Source organism: Leptonychotes weddellii, chromosome 5 (genome assembly GCF_054177405.1).
Source record: "Leptonychotes weddellii isolate Sample4059 chromosome 5, ASM5417740v2, whole genome shotgun sequence".
Lineage (NCBI taxonomy): Eukaryota > Metazoa > Chordata > Mammalia > Carnivora > Phocidae > Leptonychotes > Leptonychotes weddellii.
The window spans coordinates 21,811,051-21,829,955 of NC_138373.1; the positions used below are offsets into that span (position 1 = coordinate 21,811,051).

The 18,905-nt window shown below is 40.2% G+C and overlaps 1 protein-coding gene across 1 annotated transcript in view; it reads left to right on the forward strand.

Annotated features, from left to right (window-relative positions):
• Positions 1-8,977, forward strand: part of GPR139 (G protein-coupled receptor 139) — a 41,440-nt gene extending 32,463 nt beyond the window's left edge. The window contains exon 2 of the mRNA XM_006744915.3: positions 7,561-8,977. Coding sequence (XP_006744978.1) covers positions 7,561-8,495 — 935 coding nt within the window. The 3' untranslated portion in view covers positions 8,496-8,977. The remainder of the gene's footprint in view (positions 1-7,560) is intronic.
• The last annotated feature ends 9,928 nt before the right edge of the window (positions 8,978-18,905 follow it).

Genomic DNA, 18,905 nt, shown 5'->3' on the forward strand with positions numbered 1-18,905 from the left:
CATTATTACTAATTATATTTATAATTTATAATAACTACAGTCACTTTGGGGGTTCCATTGAGCTGGACATCAAAGATGGCTCACTCACATGAGTGACTGATGTTGGATTTGGCTATGAGATCACCTAGGGCTTTCAACCAGGGTCCTGCACATGGCCTTTCTGATGTGGGAAAGCTAGGTTCTTGTCTCATGGAGTCGGAAGACTGAATCTCGCGGACAACAGAGAGTGAGTAAAGCAATAGAAGTTTATTAAGTGAAAATAAAGAAAAAGCTCTCAAGAGTGAGAGGGGTCCCAACAGGTTTGCCAACAAGGGCCTTTAGGGTTGGTCTTTTATAGAAAGCTAACCGGGGAATTTAAATTCTTTTAACATTTCTACTGATATTACCATTGAGCAAGGACTAGTGATAACACCCTCAACGGCTTACTTCCTTTTCAGGGTCTGGTTATTCTTTGTTGGTCACAGGTGATTATCTTAAAGACACCCACCCCACATGACCCACCCCACACACCTAGGGCAGGGTGGTCCTCCACCCCACACACCTAGGACAGGGTGGTCCGATTTGTCCCCTTATCTATGGTTTCCCCACACCTCCACATTTTTGGGATTTCTGTGAGCCTGATCACATAGCCCCCTACCTATCTCTCCCTACCTAGTCTTACTCATTTCCATGTGACTTAGGCTTTTCTCATAGCTGGGGTTCCAAGATGGAACATCCCAAAAGCACATATTCAGAAGGCCCACTTATGACCTGGTCATATAGGGTCACTCCTGCCATAGTCTATTGGTCAGAAGTAAATCACAGGACCAGCTCCAATTCAAGGGGAGAAGACTACCCAAAGGCATGAATACTCAGAGGTGTGGTTCATTAAAGGGCCATCTATGAGACTAGATACTATAGTATCTTTGGAAAATGAGATTTGGGCAGACTTTTACTTTCTGATGTGTAATGTAGTAGTTAAATATATAAACCCAGGAGGCAAAAAGCCTGGTTTACTGTCCTGGCTCACCACTTGTTTGCTGTGTGACCTCAAACAACTTACTTAACCTCTCTGAGCCTCAATGCTCTCAAATCAGTTCCAACATCATAGGTGGTTGTGAAGATTAAATGAGGTATTGTGTATAAGATACTTAGAAGTAAATGCTCAATAAAAGTGAGCTAATAATAATATAATTACATGCTGATATGTTTAATTTTTATAAGTGTTTTACTTTTGTAATTGAAAAAAATAATTTTTTTTTAAGATGTTATGTATTTATTTGAGAGAGAGAGAGACAGAGATAGCGAGAGAGAGCATGGGGCGGGGGCAGAGGGAGAGGGAGAAGCAGGCTCCCCACTGAACAGGGAGCCCAATGTGGGGCTGGATCTCAGGACGCCAGGATCATGACCTGAGCTGAAAGCAAATGCTTAACCAACTGAGCCACCCAGGCGCCCCCCAAAAAACTAATTTTCAAAGACCAAAAAAAAAAGGAAATACAGCAGAACTAAGAGAGATAAACTCAGAACTCTCAGTCAGTGCTCTGTTCCAGCTACTTCTTCCAAGGAACTTGCAGGGACCTTGTAGTCCTCACAGACATAGAAAGTAATTCTGGAAAACCTTGAGCCTTTCACTCTGTACAGTAAATAGTTCAGTGGTAGGGTCTGACAGCCAAACCTGTGTTGTTCTTTCAGCCACTCCCCAAATCCTCTCAAGTTTGAGCATAGTAAGCTGCAAATTACAGGAAATTAATTCCCCCAAGAATATAACCAAGAAGCTTTGCAATCACAAAACATGGGCTTTCTATTACCCAGGAGCTTAAACCTGTCCAGTGACACCATTGACAGAAAGGATTTGCTTTTTAGAAGCACTGACATTTTGATTGTGAAGTTCACTGGGGCTTGAGTTTCCACAACAACAGAGACTTGGGCCAGTTAGTTTGAGAGAAAAGCTGAGAAAAAGAATTTCAGACGATGATGACTTGGGTTTCTTTGTTTTTTTTCACCCATTATAAATACACACAGACCCTGTCAACACCACTCCTTTTCTTTGGGGGAAAATGCGCCTGGGTGGAAATGAAGGGATTTTTTGATATAGGTAATTACAGCAAATGTCAAACCTAACTCTACCTTCTCATTTCTTTTTCAGAAAATCAATACACAGGCATCGTTCCATCCCCCTCTAGGTCCGTGTGGCTCCACACACATGTTCTCTCATCCCAAGGATCTCCTAAGTGTGCCTGATGTTGCCTTGGGGGCAAATCTAACTGTACAAAAGAAATGGGTTAGTTTAGTGTCTGCAGGTTAGTTTCTCAAGAGAGGCAATTACTAGAAACTTAAGAAAATGTCAAATATGAATACAGCAATTTAGTTTGGAGATGATGACTTGCCTGACTTAAAGCATTAATTAGATGGGGCTGAAATATTTTTAAAGAGTTTGGATATGGAGAATTTTTAGCACCACACTTCAAATAGCATTCAACTAGGAAGTAAGAGACAGTGGTGAAGAGTCATTCCCTGAAGAATATATCCAGCATTTATCCATTCCTGCCTCCTTACAGGCTGGCGGGTACAGCAGGGACATGAGGGAGAAATGACAGTACTTTTCGAAGTCAGAGGCAACCAAGGAAACAGGAATCACTTTCCTCCAGCTGAGAAGTCTTTCCTATGACCAAAAATAAACAACGCAGAACTTGATATACCATAACGTCAGACAGAACTACAGTCACCTTCTGGCTCCCCAACTTACTCAGTATGTGGCTTTGGGCAAATAACCAAAAATCTAATCCTCAGCTTCCTCATCTATCAAATGGGGATGATAATAGGACTGATAAGAAGCCTTTTTTCTGTTCCATGAATACCATGCTTACTCCCACCTCAGGGCCCCCACTGCCTAGAATTCTTTTCCCACAGATCTCTCCGTGGCAGATCCCTTCTTCTCATCCTTAATTGAACTCAAATGTCACTTTCCAATCTAAAAAATAATCTCCCATCAATTTGTCTCATCCCTGGGTTTTATTCTGGATAGTATCGCTGTCTGAAATTCTCTTGTACATTTTTATATTTGCTTATTGTCTGTCTCTCCCACCACACAATAAGCCCCATGATAAAAGGGAACTTGTACATTTTGTTAATCCTTGCATCTCCAGCACATCATACAGTGCCTGGCACATAGTAAATGCTCTGTTAACATTTGCTGAATGAGTGGACCCTCAGTCAAGAGCTAGTATTCATTGAGAACTTACCACATGCCAGGCATTGTTCTAACCACTTTATAAAAATTATCTCACTTGATTCTCAACACAACCCTCTGAGGCAGACATTCTTATTAACCCATTTTATAAAGAAGAAAACTGAAGTGCAGAGAGATCGAATAAATCTGCCCAAAGCCAAAAAGCCAGGAAGTAGTAGAACTAGGATGAAACCCCAGCAGCCCAGCACCAGACTCCACACACTTAATCCTGAGTCCTGATGCTTTTAGCTTTGATGGGTAAGCATCACACCTGAAATATTTCACAGCTTCTTTTTATGAAGCTCTGTGTATGATTAGATCAAAGTAGCCAGACTTTTGACCCACACCTTCTTCCAAATCCTTTACCCTTCATTCTGTATCTGTTCACCAGTCCCTCTTGTATCACTATGTGTGTTCTCATTTATCTCTTTAATACTTAGCTACTTGTGTGTTTTTCTATACTTTGAGTGGAGATTCTAAATGAGTGTAATACCAATTTGTTTCTACATGGGCACACAGAAGGTAAATGCTAAATACTTTTTGAAAAGATTTCTAAATGAATAAAACATTTTGGAATACTTTTCAACAGAACATAGCAAGACTGTTTAATAAAAGAGAGCTATAAATGCAAAAGTATAGAGAGAGCAAGTAGAAAATCAATATAAGCATTCCTTAGAAACCCAACTCTTCATGCTTTCCTCACTTCAGGGCCTTTGCATATGCTGTTTCCCTTGCCTGAAACACACTTTTTACTCCCACCCTTTTTACCTATTTACTTTCTACCGGTTCTCCAAATTTCACCTTGAACATCATTTCCTCAACAAACCTTTTATTGACCACTAATAGCACTTACAGCTTTCAATTATACATTTTCTGCTGTGGCTCTTCAGTTGACATTTTTCTTGCCTAAAAGATTCTAAGCTCCATGAAGGCAAGACCATCCATGTCTATTTTGTTCAACATCCCCTCCCAGAGCATAGCTCATAGTCAATGCATAAAAACAATGCTGAATACATGAATAAACTTTTGAAATTTCAGGTTTACAAATACAAAGAACTTTGCTTTAATGAGATGTCTTTTCTTAAGAGTGACTTAAAGTAGAATTCACTCGTTATTTTTCTCTTTTGCATACAGTGTAATATACCTGCATGGTACCCCCACCCCTACTTGAATTATCAATATTGTAGAGTGGTTTAGAGCATGGGTGTTGGTCCTGGGTTTGCATCCTGGCTAATTAATATAATCAGTACCTTAAATCTTCACCACTTCAAAATGTTATTTCAAAGTGCCTTGAACAAGAGCAAGAATAGCACAGACGTAAAACAAAAACAAAAAAACTGACAGTAGCAAATACTGAGAGGATATGGAGCAACTGGAATCTCATACTCTGCTGTTGGGAGTGTGAATTAGTAAAACCACTTTACAGAGCAATTCAGCTGAATCTGGTAAAGATAAAGATGCACATACTCTAGAACATAATAAATATACTTCTACATACATACTACCCAAGAGAAACTCTCACATATAAATACTTTTCGTGGAGAGTCCTATCAAGTTGTTAACTACAGCAGTTTTTAATAGCAAAACCTTGGAACCAATCTAAATGTACACTGTTTCATACACACACACACACACACACACGTCTACCCAATATGTGTATATATACATATAGACATATATATGTGTGTATATGTGTCTATATAATAAGCGTGTATATAGAAATATATAGAGACGTGTGTATATGTATAGATATATCTCTATGTATGTATATATGAAGATAAATTATAGTAAGTTTATACAACAGAATGCTATATACTCGTTAAACTGAGTGAATGAGAGCTACGTGTATCAACAAAATAGGTCTCAAAAACATAATGCTGAGTGGAAAAAGCAGGATGTAGAATGGACGGTTCACTATAAAGTAAGGGTATGCAAATGGGGCCCTGAAGATTACAGGACAGTGGTTGCCTCTAGGGAAAGAAAGAAGGAGGGAGGGGAAAGAATGGGCTTGGGGCAATTTCAAAGAGGACTTCAGTTGTGTACTGTCAGTTCTTTTAAAAAAAAAATAGATAAAACGTTCCTCATCAAATTTTTAAAATTTTACAACAAAGGACACTATTAAGAGAGTGAAAAGATGGCACCTGTGTGCTTCAGTTGGTTAAGCATCTGACTCTTGATTTTGTCATGATCTCAGGGTCATGAGATCAAGCCCTGCATCAGGCTCTGCCCTGGAGTCTGCTCAAGATTCTCTCTCTCCTTCTCCCTCTGCCCTCCCTACACCCCCTCAACCCCGCTCATGCTCTCTCTCTCAAAAAATTAAATTAAATTAAAAAATAACTGAAGCAAATATGGCAAAATGTTAAAATTTGTTTAATCCAAGCGATGAGTGTCCCAGGATGTGTATGTTACAGGACAATTTTATAAATGAACTAGTGTATAATATTTTTTTTTGTATAGTATTTTAAAAGGTGAGATTGAGAAAGGGAGATCCAGATGCCAGCTCTGTCACTGGACTTCAGAAAAGGGATATAAATTCTCTGAGAATTTTGCAAAATAGGATTAACAGTGTTGACTGTGAAAATGAATGAAATTAAATGTGAAGAATCACTTCTAGATACTACCCATCAGAATATCATTTTAGAATGAGTCCCTAATGGGGCGCCTGGGTGGCTCAGTCGTTAAGCGTCTGCCTTTGGCTTAGGTCATGATCCCAGGCTCCTGGAATCGAGCCCCACATCGGGCTCCCTGCTCAGCGGGAAGCCTGCTTCTCCCTCTCCCACTCCCCCTGCTTGTGTTCCCTCTCTCACTATGTCTGTCTCTGTCAAATAAATAAATAAAATCTTAAAAAAAAAAAAAAGAATGAGTCCCTAAAGACTTTCCAGATGTGTCTAAATCAGACATTTGTTTTTAAAATTGATCAGAAATTATATGCATGCATTTTCAGGGGTGCTTGGCTGGCTCAGTCTGAAGAGTGTGTGACTCTTGAACACAGAGTTATGAGTTCAAGCCACACACTGGGTATACAGATTGTTTAAATAAATAAAAACTTAAAAAAAAAAGAAAGAAATTATATGCATACATTGTCAAAACAAACTGGCCAAAAAAATAACTGCTACTGTTTATTCAAAAACTATATACATGCATTATATAGACATGTATAAAGACAAACTATTTATTACTGTGATGGCCCTGTGGGAGGGGTACTTGGGGGACTGGACAACAAGAAGGGAAATTAACTTCTCTCTGCTATTATTTTTAATAATGCACCATATTGTGGACTACAACTCTTCCTCAATTTATGATGGGGTTACATCCTGATAAACCCATCATAAGCTGAAAATGCATTTAATACACCTAACCTACCAAACATCATAGTTTAGCCTAGCCTAACTTAAACATGCTCAGAACACTTATATTAGCCTACAGTTGGGAAAATCATCTAACACAAAACCTATTTTATAATAAAGTGTTGAGTGTCTCATGTAATTTATTGAATGCTGTACTGAAAGTGAAAAACAGGATGGTCGTACAGGTACAGATGGCTGTAAGTTGCGTCAGTTTTAAGTGCTCGTGATCACGTGATTGACTGGGAGCTCTGGCTTGCTGCTGTTGCCCAGCATAACAAGACAGTCTCGTAACGCATATCACCAGCCTGGGAAAAAATCCAAATTAAAAATCCCAAGTACAGTTTCTACTGAATGCCTATAGCTTTTGTACCATAGTAAAATCGGAAAATCGTAAGTCGAACCATCATAAATCAGGGACCATCTGCACCTACTCTAAAATAAATAGAATTTATCTTTAAACTAATCTGAAGGTCATGATCTTCTCCACGCCTTCAATACTAAATCTATGTAAAAAGGAAAGGTCCTAAAATCCAGGTTGCAAAAAGGTTCTTAAGAGGTCAGTCTCCTTCCTGAACACATGAAGGAGGAAAAGCCATCCCACCCCGTATTTTCCTGCATGCACTTGGACAAAAGAAAGAGCATAGGATTTGGGATTAGGGGATCTAGGTTTGGTTCCTGTCACCAGCACTTACTAAGTGCGTGACTCTGAGTTCCTTAAAGCCCTCTGTGCCCCAGTTTCATTTCTGAAGTTAGGACAATGGCAGCACCACCTCCAATGATTGTGTGAGGAATAAATAAACTACAATATGAGCATAGAATTTTGTCAAAATAGTATCCAGATGTCTGTATGAGATACAATTTGTAGTGCAGAGATTGTTCCTCAAAAGCATTGGTTCGGTCCCTTTGGCTGCCATGAGAGTGTCCATGAATGTATGCCTATGGCCCCATAGTAGCCAATAAAGTCATCTCATTTCAGAGATAAACCAGATTCTCTTCTCTCCACAGCAAATATCCTGACAGTGATCATCCTCTCTCAGCTGGTAGCTAGAAGGCAGAAGTCCTCCTACAACTATCTCTTGGCACTTGCTGCTGCTGATATCTTGGTCCTCTTTTTCATTGTGTTTGTGGACTTCCTATTGGAAGATTTCATCTTGAACATGCAGTTGCCTCAGGTGGCCAATAAGATCATAGAAGTGCTGGAATTCTCATCCATCCACACCTCCATTTGGATTACTGTTCCATTAACCATTGACCGTTATATAGCCGTCTGCCACCCACTCAAGTACCACACGGTCTCCTACCCAGCCCGCACCAGGAAAGTCATTGTAAGTGTTTACATCACCTGCTTCCTGACCAGCATCCCCTACTACTGGTGGCCCAACATCTGGACTGAAGACTACATCAGCACCTCCATGCATCATGTCCTTATCTGGATTCACTGCTTCACTGTGTACTTGGTGCCCTGCTCTATCTTCTTCATCTTGAACTCAATCATTGTGTACAAGCTCAGGAGGAAAAGCAATTTTCGCCTGCGTGGCTACTCTACAGGGAAAACCACTGCCATCTTGTTCACCATTACCTCCATCTTTGCCACGCTCTGGGCCCCCCGCATCATCATGATTCTCTACCACCTCTATGGGGCGCCCATCCAAAACCGCTGGCTGGTGCACATCATGTCCGACATTTCCAACATGCTGGCCCTCCTGAACACAGCCATCAACTTCTTCCTCTACTGCTTCATCAGCAAGAGGTTCCGCACAATGGCGGCTGCCACACTCAAGGCCTTCTTCAAGTGCCAGAAGCAACCTGTACAGTTTTACACCAACCATAACTTTTCCATAACAAGTAGCCCCTGGATCTCGCCGGCCAACTCACACTGTATCAAGATGCTGGTGTACCAGTATGACAAAAATGGAAAACCTATAAAAGTATCCCCATGACCCCATAGGCTTGGCACTTAGTGCCTCTGTCTAATCTATTTCCAGATGGGAGGGTAGCCCACTTAAGAGTGCTAACCTGATTTCCTGTCTCCATGGACCGAGCAACTCTCAGACTGGTAGATGGGAAAAGATGGAAGAGAAGAAAGAAAAGCATCAATCTTGTTTTCATTTATGCATTCATTTTCACAATGTCACTTGACAGCAAAAGTTCCTACCAGTTTGAAGATACCTTTGGAGGTTGTGTCTTCATCCTGTGGCCAGTGAGGACACATAATAAACAGTCTACGACTTTGCCTTGGCACCATCTACAGTGGAACCACTATTGGGAACCACTCATTTATGTGATGCACCAAGCCACAGTAGCAGGTAGCTGATTCCACACTTCTTCCAAGAGCTGAGGTCAACCATCGCTTCCCTGTGCCATCCCCAGCAGCTAACAATGCTGACCAATTTGGGATTTTTCCAAGGTGCCCTTTGTCCTAGAGAAGGTTGTGGTCTTGAAGTGGCCCTGGAACCCTAAACTACAGAATGACACTGTGGGGACAAGGGAGTATTAATCCCATCCAAACTCTGGCCAGAGCTTCTTTGGAAAGGCTCCAAATCAACGTAACTACGACCCTCAGACCTGGGTCTAAAATGCAGTCTTTCTATTCGCCATTATGTATAGATTTTATCTATCTCCTCCAAAATAAAGACCCCGCCTGGTGCGTGGGGGGAAAGGAGGATCTCTTGAGCCCAGAAAAACAAAAAAATAAGCCCACTCTTGCCATTGTTCCGATCCATCCCTGTGTCAGCTGTGTATGATCCCTTTACTCAGAAGAGCTTTCTTATTGCGGTACCACTCAAGCTTCCTGGAGAAGCGCTTTACGTGTAGACTTGCCAACCCTGCCTCCTTGCTTGCTGAAGCCCTCACCAAATTGTTTTATTTGAAGTGACTTCCAAAAGGGATTTAATTTTTAAGGGTCAGGAACTGTAGCTCTCCAGGTGTGAAGGGAGGCATTCTCCGCTCTGCCCCACAGTCTAGCTGGCATTGCTATTCAGCCACAAAGGCAGATACAATTGACATGGAAAGGTGCCCATGTTGTTTGCTTGTCTGCCCTTTGATGCATATGGCTCAAAAGGGTGGTTCCAGCTTTCAGTGAAGCTATTTAATCCAGATCTTTTGCAAAATGATAAAATATGAATCTATTTATTTGTTCTCCCTTTGCCTATCCAAGGCAAGAACAGCTCTACAATGTAATTAATAGGGGCTTCCCTGGGATTTACCACTCATGTGTGCACACACACATGCAGACACATGCTTGATTATAGTAGGCTTTTATGTATCCTGTGATGTGTTTTAAAAAGGAAACCCATGCTGGAGTTCCTCTTACTTAGCCTTTTTAAAAATTTCTCTTCCAGGTTCCCAGTATTTTTCCTGTTTTGGAAGAAATCTCCCAAAATGATTTTGGAATTTTATGATATTTTTGGTGACCAAACAAAAAGCAGACAGTCCTCCTGGAACACTTGGTTCCCCAGGTTGGATTCTTACTACACTTCTAGTCCTAAATTGGAAGGCATGTCTACCCTTTTTAAGGGAATTTGCAATAAATGAGTGTGGTAGAAAAGGCCTCTGTGCAACACATGCCCTAAACTTTAGTCAATGCCCTCAATACTAATTCAATATAATTTTAGGTTATGGTAGTCCTGATGATCCTAATTCCTACTCCTTTTAGATGATTGCAGTAGAGTCTCATCTTACCCAAAGATTAGATTCTAAGTCAGTGCAAAAGAAAAAAATCTGGCAGAGCCAAAGTTACCTCTGCAAAGTCATCAGCAAGGAGCCATGTTGGAGACCACCTTCTATCCCTTATAAAATCTAACTCAGCGAAGTTTTTCTCCAGCAATAGAACAGATTACCTAGATCAAGGACAAGACAAAGTTGGTGTGCACTTAGGGACTATATTATATGACTCTAATGTATCTTAATGAGAACATTAAGATCACACTGGTACAGCAAAATGCTCCCATTAGAAGAGGTTCATGGAAATTGTTTGAGGGACAAGGAGGTTAGTATGTCCTATGTCACACTATCCCCAGGGCATATGTGCATCCAGTGGAATGGTGGGCAGACTCCTCCACATCCTTTAAATAGCATTTCTTTCTGTTTCTTTTTTGCCAAGGACGTGTAGTCTGAGTATGTCGTGTTCATTAAATGTGTGTATGATGCGATTCCACCAGACCCCCTTATGAATGAACATTGACCAAAGGCTACCTACACCGAATATATATTTATTTTTTAAACACATAGCTCAAAAAATGCTAATTTGAGCTATATGTGGATGAGTCACAGTGCAATAGCTATAATGATTAAGCAATTCCTCTTTAAGAATGTATGCAAGATGGAAAATATGTGTGTGGGTCTCAGTGCTCTCTGCTCCACATTTTTTATTGTATGTAAAAATTGTTGATGTTTAAAAAGTAAAAAAACTGGGTGTGCATTTGGAATGTTTTCCTCATACACTCATTTATTACTTCTCTTACCAATAGAGGCCGTACCAAGTAGTATTGTGATCTTTTTTCCTTCTGACTATATTTTATATTTTGACAAATAATATTTAAAAGAGGTCTGATTCTTGAAGGCATTTCAATGAGTTGTCTTCTGGTTAAAATGCATAAGAGTGCCCACTGGGTTAGGTTGATACATATGTCCTAAACTTTATTTCAGATAATCTATGGACTTTTAATTTATTATTATTTATAGTAATAATTGTGGACAATAATGATAAGGTTTAAATAAAAAAAAAAAACAACTTTTAAGCCTTTTCTTTCAGGCCAGTTTTGGAAACAGAGCCTTGAATTTTGAAGCCTATCTTGTAAACAGCTGCTGTTGATGGCATTTAAGCAATTGCCTTATATCAGGTTTTTTGTGAAGGACTGTTAACTAGCATCTCTCTTGTGTGGTTTGTGTCCTTGGCTGGACATGCAGTGATGCTACCTACACATGTACATGCTTTTTACTGGACAGCTCAAGCACTGAACTGTCTCATGGGGAAAGAAATGAGGAGCATGACAGACAAACCATAAAAGACAGACCACGAGTAGGTATGAACTTCCATTTTGCAAACATTCTGCAAGTGGAAGATTATTTTGCACAGTTGGTGCCTACTGGTCCAACATGAGGGGCCTATCTGAAGTGAATTAAAGACTATAATGTTGGCTATTCCAGTTCAAAGAATGGAATAGAATGTTACCATAGAAGAATAGTAAATGTTCATATTTTCTTAATTAGATAACATATTGTGTTTGAACTTGTTTGTATTATAATAAACTCTAACATGGTGCACTCTTGGTGTTTGGAATTTGCATATATGTTCAAGCTATGGCAGAACTCAGACTAAAAATTTTTAAATGAGCATTTTCCTTATACTTTATGCTGGTACTAGAATGAGACCTGAGTCCCACCTGTCCCTTAGTTAGCCAGATATATTTCAGAATTTAAGACCACTGAACTCTGCTTCCTATAATCCTAATAAGGTAAAGTTTACTGGGTATAAATCTGAATTCTCTTCTGACTTCATCCTCTACATGTCTTCGCGACACTGATGGCTATAATCATAAGTGGAGAACTAGCATAATGGCTAAGAGCTTGGACTTTTTTTTTTTTTTCATAACTTATTTGTAACTGGAAGTTTGTATCTTTTGACGCCCTTCACCCATTTTTCCCACCTTCATCCCCCACCTCTGGCAACCACCAATTTGTTTCCTGTATCAGAGCTTTGTTTTTGTTTTGTTTTGTTTTTTAATTCCACATACAAATGAGATCATGCAGTATTTGTCGTTTCTCTGTCTGACTTATTTCACTTAGAGTAAAGCCCTCAAGGTTCATCTGTGTTGTTGCAAATGGCAAGATTTCATTCTTTTTTATGGCTGAATAGCATTCCATTGTGTATATACACCACATTTTCTTCACCCATTCACCTATTAATGGACACTTAAGTGTTTTCATACGTTATAATAGCTTGGATGTTAAAGCCAGACAATGGGCATGTCCCAGCTCCCCCATTTACTAGATGGGTGGCCTTTAACAATTCCTTTAAGATCTCTGAAAGACTGTCCTCAGATAGAAAATGGTACAAAATTTAATTTTTTCCAGTTGCGTGCAAGGTAAATAGAGGCTCTCAAAGTCAGGAAATCAAGGTCTGGAGTCAGTTATGGCAGGCTATAACTTTGCTAGCTATGCCACTTCCTAGCTGTGTGGCCTTGGGCAATGTTCTCAATCCCTCTGAGTCTCAATTTCTTCTCCATAAAATAGGGCTAACAGTAATTCCAATACATTCCTCATGGGGTGATTATTAATGGTAGAGCTAGAAAGAGCTCCCAGTTGCACATCATTTTACAGGTAAGGATACTAGGCCAAAAGAGGTTAATGATTTTGTTCAGAGTAGTCACTAAATACTTCACGCTTTCCACTTTACCTCATTGCCTTCTCTGCAAGATTCTGACTCCTCTCCCTTCCACCAAAGATCACATTATTTTGTGCCCTTTTTTGACCTGAGTATACTGCATAGTTTTCCAACCTTTCAAACCCAGGTCATCCAAGCATGAGATATATTATAACAGCATCATAATTAAAACACTTGGCTTGACCTTTCCCTGAGGCAGAATTTTTTTTAAGTTGACTCTCTGGAATCCTAACCATAGCTCTTAAACTAGCTATGCATTTCCCACACAAACCACCATCAATTCTGACAGCCACCCACAAACTATTGTCACAATCTATCTTTGCGTCAACTTGGAGAATGAAAGTAACTTACAAGTTGAGAGGGAAGTACAGAAAAGCAAGAAATTTGCTGAGAAGGTGGCAAGCAGAAGCTGTAAGGCATGGCCACAGCATCCTCATTAATTTTGTTCACCAACTCAGGAAGGCGGGATAAAAGTGAGTTGATGAAGGTTGAACTGTTAAATAATAATCCTTTTATTAGTGCACTCAGCTAAATGTTATGGCTCAGCCTCTACGGAGGGTGTGCAATTAATCCATGTACTTGCCAGACACAACAAGAGGGATAAGAGACTCATGTCTACTGGGATAAATAGATACTGTGAATTTCCCAGGTTTATTGGGAGAATGTGTCACTGTCATGCCTGAAAAAGAAAACTTTTCTGATTAAACAGGAGCAAAACAGAGCTACAGTGAAGAGATTCCATCTCATCAACTCTCCACATGAGGAGTTTACTATGTCCACAGAGCTTTGTTACCTATTGAATGGCAATAACACAGTATTTCTCTCTACTGGAGAAGAAACAAAAGCATGTGAGACTTAAACTCAAGTATGAGAGATCCAGATCAAACCCAAAGGGGAAGTCTTCATAGTGATGTCTATACACTCCACAAATGGAGTTCTTAGCATCTGCTTCTCTGGGTATATTTCCAAATGGACTTTACATCAGAGTCCTGGAGGGGAACAAATCTCACTCAGATGGTTTCAATGAAAAGTCTTTAACCAAGAGATTTTTTTTAAATGGTCTCAGCAAGATTAAAGGAACCAACAAGAGCAACTGAGATACCTAGGAACTAGAAATAATAGGAAGCCTTACTTCTCTACGCCTGATGGAATAACAGGAAAAAATAGTGTTAGTACAGCTCAGTGTGGGCAGAGCTTTGGAGGAGAGGCCTTCCAGCAAGCAGTGACACACCACTGCCAGAGATGTGATCCCAGAGAGAAAGTGGAGGATCCCCAATGTCTTTTCCCTCCCTCCGATATCATGCTGATGCCCCCACTTGCAGAGCTCAAACAGAAGTCAGCCAGGAAGGCAGTGCGGGTGATGAGGTCCATAGTGACCAGGCCTCAAGGCACAAAACAGTACAAAATAGATCAAAGGTGAAGTGTGACAAGCAGCAATTGCAGAATAACGAGCAAAGCTTGGATTCTTATTTTACTATCACTGACTGCTGGAGAGGATCTTAGAGGTTATTCCACTCAAATATCAAGGAAGGAAGGAAGGAAGAGAGGAAAGAAGGAAGGAAGGGGGGAGGGAGGAAAGGGGTAAGGGGGGGGGAGGGAGGGAGAAGAGGGAGGGAGAAAGGAAGGGAGGGAGGGAGAGAGAGAGAGAGAGAGAGAGAGAGAAAGAAAGAAAGAAAGAAAGAAAAGAAAGAAAGAAAGAAAAGAAAGAAAGAAAGAAAGAAAGAAAGAAAGAAAGAAAGAAAGAAAGAAAGAAAGAAAGAAAGAAAGAAATTAAAGCCCAAGAGATTGCCTTGCCCAAGGTCACATAACCTAGATGTTGGTAGGTCCTCCTTCTAATGATTTTCTGGCACATACCCAGAAACATGTACTGTTGATCTTCACAAGCTTGCTTTCCAACCGTCATAGTTAGAATTTTCATTCATTAATCCTCAGCATCTTCGGATGTCAACATGAACATGGTATGACAGAAATGATGAGGTTGGGCGCTCACTTAGCAACCACTGTGTCCCAGGCACTCCTATGGCCGTTCATTTATTTGACTAATATGTGTTGAAATATATTATGTGCCAAGATCTATTCTAGGCATAGTGATTCATTAGTAAGCAAAACATATAGGGCTTCTGCCTTTGTGGTACTTACATTCCAGTGGGAGAGACAATACACGAGAAAGCAAATAAGATAATTTCAGGTAGTGGTAAGTGCTAGGAAATAAATAATAGTAAGTGATTAGGGTCAGGCAGAAAGAACATTAGATAAGTGAGTCAGGGAAGGTCTTTTTGAGAAGGTGGCAACAGAACTGGATCCCAAATTAAAAGGAAATAGCCAACAAAGAGTATTTCAGGTAAAGGAACCACAAAGTACAAAGACCCTGAAATGATAATAACCTTGAGTGCTCATGGTACAATACAGTACATAGTGTATACACAGTAATCCAGGGGAAGAGTGATATGGAACAAGTCATGGAGGGGCAGGCAGGAGCAGAATCATGTAGAGTTCTGTGGGGCCTGGTAAGGAACTTGGTGGAAAGCCACTGAATAATTTTAAGTAAGAAATTAATGTGATCTTCTTACCTCACTAAACCATCATAACAACTCTTGAAGAGGAGTGTTGTTACCTCCATTCTTCAGATAAGAAAACTAAGTTTCACAGGGATTAAATTAAGCTTGCTCCAAGTCACAGTGAGTAACTGATGAGTTGGTATTTAAGCCTAGTCCTGTCTGGTTCCAAGAGCCATTTCTTCAGGCCATCTTGACATGTTTTCCTTCACATCCCACACTCTCTCTTCTGAATTAGCGGCTTGTTCCTATTAGCCTTTTCATCATCCAAAGTTGATATTTAGACTAAAGGCACCCTCTAATTCCAGTAATGAAGAGTCAGAAATCATCAGGTCATGATAGCATATGGTTCTATTTCATGACCCAATCCATGTGTCTGATGAAATCTGACAGAGTATCAGTCGCACAAGATTGTGGATGAAAAAATATAGACTTTGCTGGCAGGTAAGGCAAAAACATACACATATATACTTTTTAAAACTTTCAGAAGTATATACTTTTCTAAAGATTTTATTTATTTATTTGACAGAGAGAGAGTGAGAGCACAAGCCAGGAGACAGAGGGAGAGAGAGAAGCAGGCTCCCCACTGTGCAGGGAGCCCAATTAGGGGCTCAATCCCAGGACCCTGGGACCACAACCTGAGCCGAAGGCAGCCGCTTAACTGACTGAGCCACTCAGGCACCCTAAAAGTGTATACTTTTAAAAACAAACCTCAATATTTTCAATGACATTGTTTTACAAATGCTCTTATACACAGATTTCAACTCTTGGTCCTTCAGAGCACTTGCCTGTGCATCTGTCCAAGGTGCTGAAATCATTTGACCATGACTAAGATTTGAGCAAGAAAGGCAGTATCTGTTAAGGAAAAAAACATTTTTTGTTGTTGTTGTTTGGGTTTTTTGTTTTTTTACAGAGGGAGAGAGGCGGGGAAGGGGAAGAGGGAGAGGAGAGAGAGACTCTTAAGCAGACTTCATGCCCAGCAATGGAGCCTGATGAGGGCCTCAATCTCACAACCTGACCTGAACCAAAATCAAGAGCCCGATGCTTAACTGACTGAGCCACCCAGATGCCCCATGTTAAGAAAATTTTATGTATAAAGATACATATTTGCCCCCTCTCATTAAAAAAGGAACTGGTATAGTATTATTTACGTTATGACACTATTTAAGATAAGATTTCTTACAAAGCAAGCTCCACTGAGGCCTTGCTCCTCTAACCGTGATCCACCTAAGAGCAGCATCACATCGGCATCACCTGGGAATTTGTAAGAACTGTGGAATTAGAGGCCCTACCCCAACCTGCTGAACCAGAATCTGAATTTTAACAAGATCCCAAGTGATTCATACACACATAAAATGTGAGAAGCACTGCACTGCTGTACTTTAAAACAGTGGTTTTTACACTCTTGGGAAGCTTTTTGAAAACCCCAATACCCAAGATGAAACCCAGACAACAGGATTTTTTTAAGTTCCTCGGATAATTCTAATGTACAGCCAAAATGGAGAACCACTGATTTTTTTAAAGCAAACTTTATATCACTACCACAAATGGAAAACCAGTATCACCTGCCATAATTAGAGAAACCATTTTTAAAAGGCCAAAGATTGTTAATAATTCTTACTTTATACAACTGTCTGAAACTAACATCTATTCTCCTTTTGTTAAAAAGACCAAAGATAGGTATGAAGGGCCTACTACCACCATATTGAGACTTTCTCCTTAACCTAATCAGAAGGATTGACAACAAATTAGAAAGGGAAATTTTTTTCACAATGCGCTTCAATGTTACTGAAGCCAAGCCTGTGTCATCTAAACCCATTCACACACCCTTTGTTATAAGCGCTATACTTTAGGAAACATTGATCTATTAAATAAGGAGCCTTCAGCAGCTTCCTTACTTTAGTGATTCCCAACCTTAACTATGTCCACACTCTACACCCAGATGAATTAAATCAGAACCTAGGGAAATGGGCCCAAGGCATCAGAATTTTCTAAAACCTTCCCCAGTGATTCTGATACACAGCCAGGATTGAGAACCACTTGCCTGCTTGTTAACACTTGCTTGGCTGTAAAAACTGGGAAATTATAATACAACTTTCCCAAATAATCTGTCATGTGGCCATTTCCCTAACACAGACTTTCCACAAATGGTTGAGGTTTCACAGTGCGCGTACGTCTCACTGTTGAAGATTAAGGAGGCTGACAAATCATACCCATCTCCCCTTCACTCTGAGTGTGGAACCTGCTGAGAAAAGACTAGTGGAGATCAATTATCAGTTCTATTACTGGAATGGTGGAATGGAGAACATCAGTTGAACTGACAGCCAATGGACTTCCTACCCAACCAGTTTATATTTTGGCTCAAACACTCATGAGAGAGTCTGGGACTGCATAGAAGACAGCTGCAAGCAGAATTTCTGTCCCCCAAGTAGAGTCCAATCAGTGAGGACAATTAGAGATGGACCTCTAGACCCTCCTCTGGAAGCCACACCTGACATTAACCCAGTTAGGATTCTTATATGGAAGATGGGAGCATGGAAACAATTCGCCCTTTCTGGAGGCCTGAGAAGTAGAAAGATAAGGTGGCTTTCTCACATATGTGGTGTTTCTTCTTCCTCTTCTACAAATCAGTCAAGGCTGTCCCTCTCCATTGGGGGTGGAGTGAAAAAGAAGGGTTGAGAGAAAGTTACCTTCCAAATACTTCTGAGAGTAAGATCAAAATTTCCTAAATTAAGGGTTAAGATAGAACTATTAGAAAGAAAAAACGGTTCCCCCTATACTCACCTCCTCATGACCTAGGAAATTTCATAACCCACAAGCAGACAGACAGTCAAGCGTGCTGCACTGTTAAAATACTTAGAAAAAAGGCAAGAAAAGATTGTTCTGATCCTCCAGAACCTCATGTCATCAAATTAGGGTTACTGGGTGCCTCCAAAGGCATAATTCTATCTTCAAGTTCAGAGATTCTCAGCCCTGGCTTACCTATCACTCACTGCTGGCACACAGTTCTCTAAAAGCTCTGAAATAAAAAATAATTTCAATAGACTTTAATTAAAATAAGGATGCCAAATAGCACTTTTAGGAGTGAACAAAAGTGGCGCCAATATCAGACACCTTCATAGCACTGCAACTCCCAAAGGTACGTTCCTGGTGTGCAAGGATGTAGGTCATGCAGATCTAGGTGCAAATCCTGACTCCACCACTTGTCAGCTCTGTGACACTGGACAAGTCACTTCCAGTCTCTGAGGTACTGCTGCATCATATGGAAAGTAGGAATAATGATAGTACTGACTTAAAAAGGGAGTGGTGGGAGTTACTTATAATATTTTTTAAGTATTTGGAACATATTTGTATTATTCATAAACTGTGTTATTGTTATTTAGTTCCCCATGATAGGGACAAGAGGAACA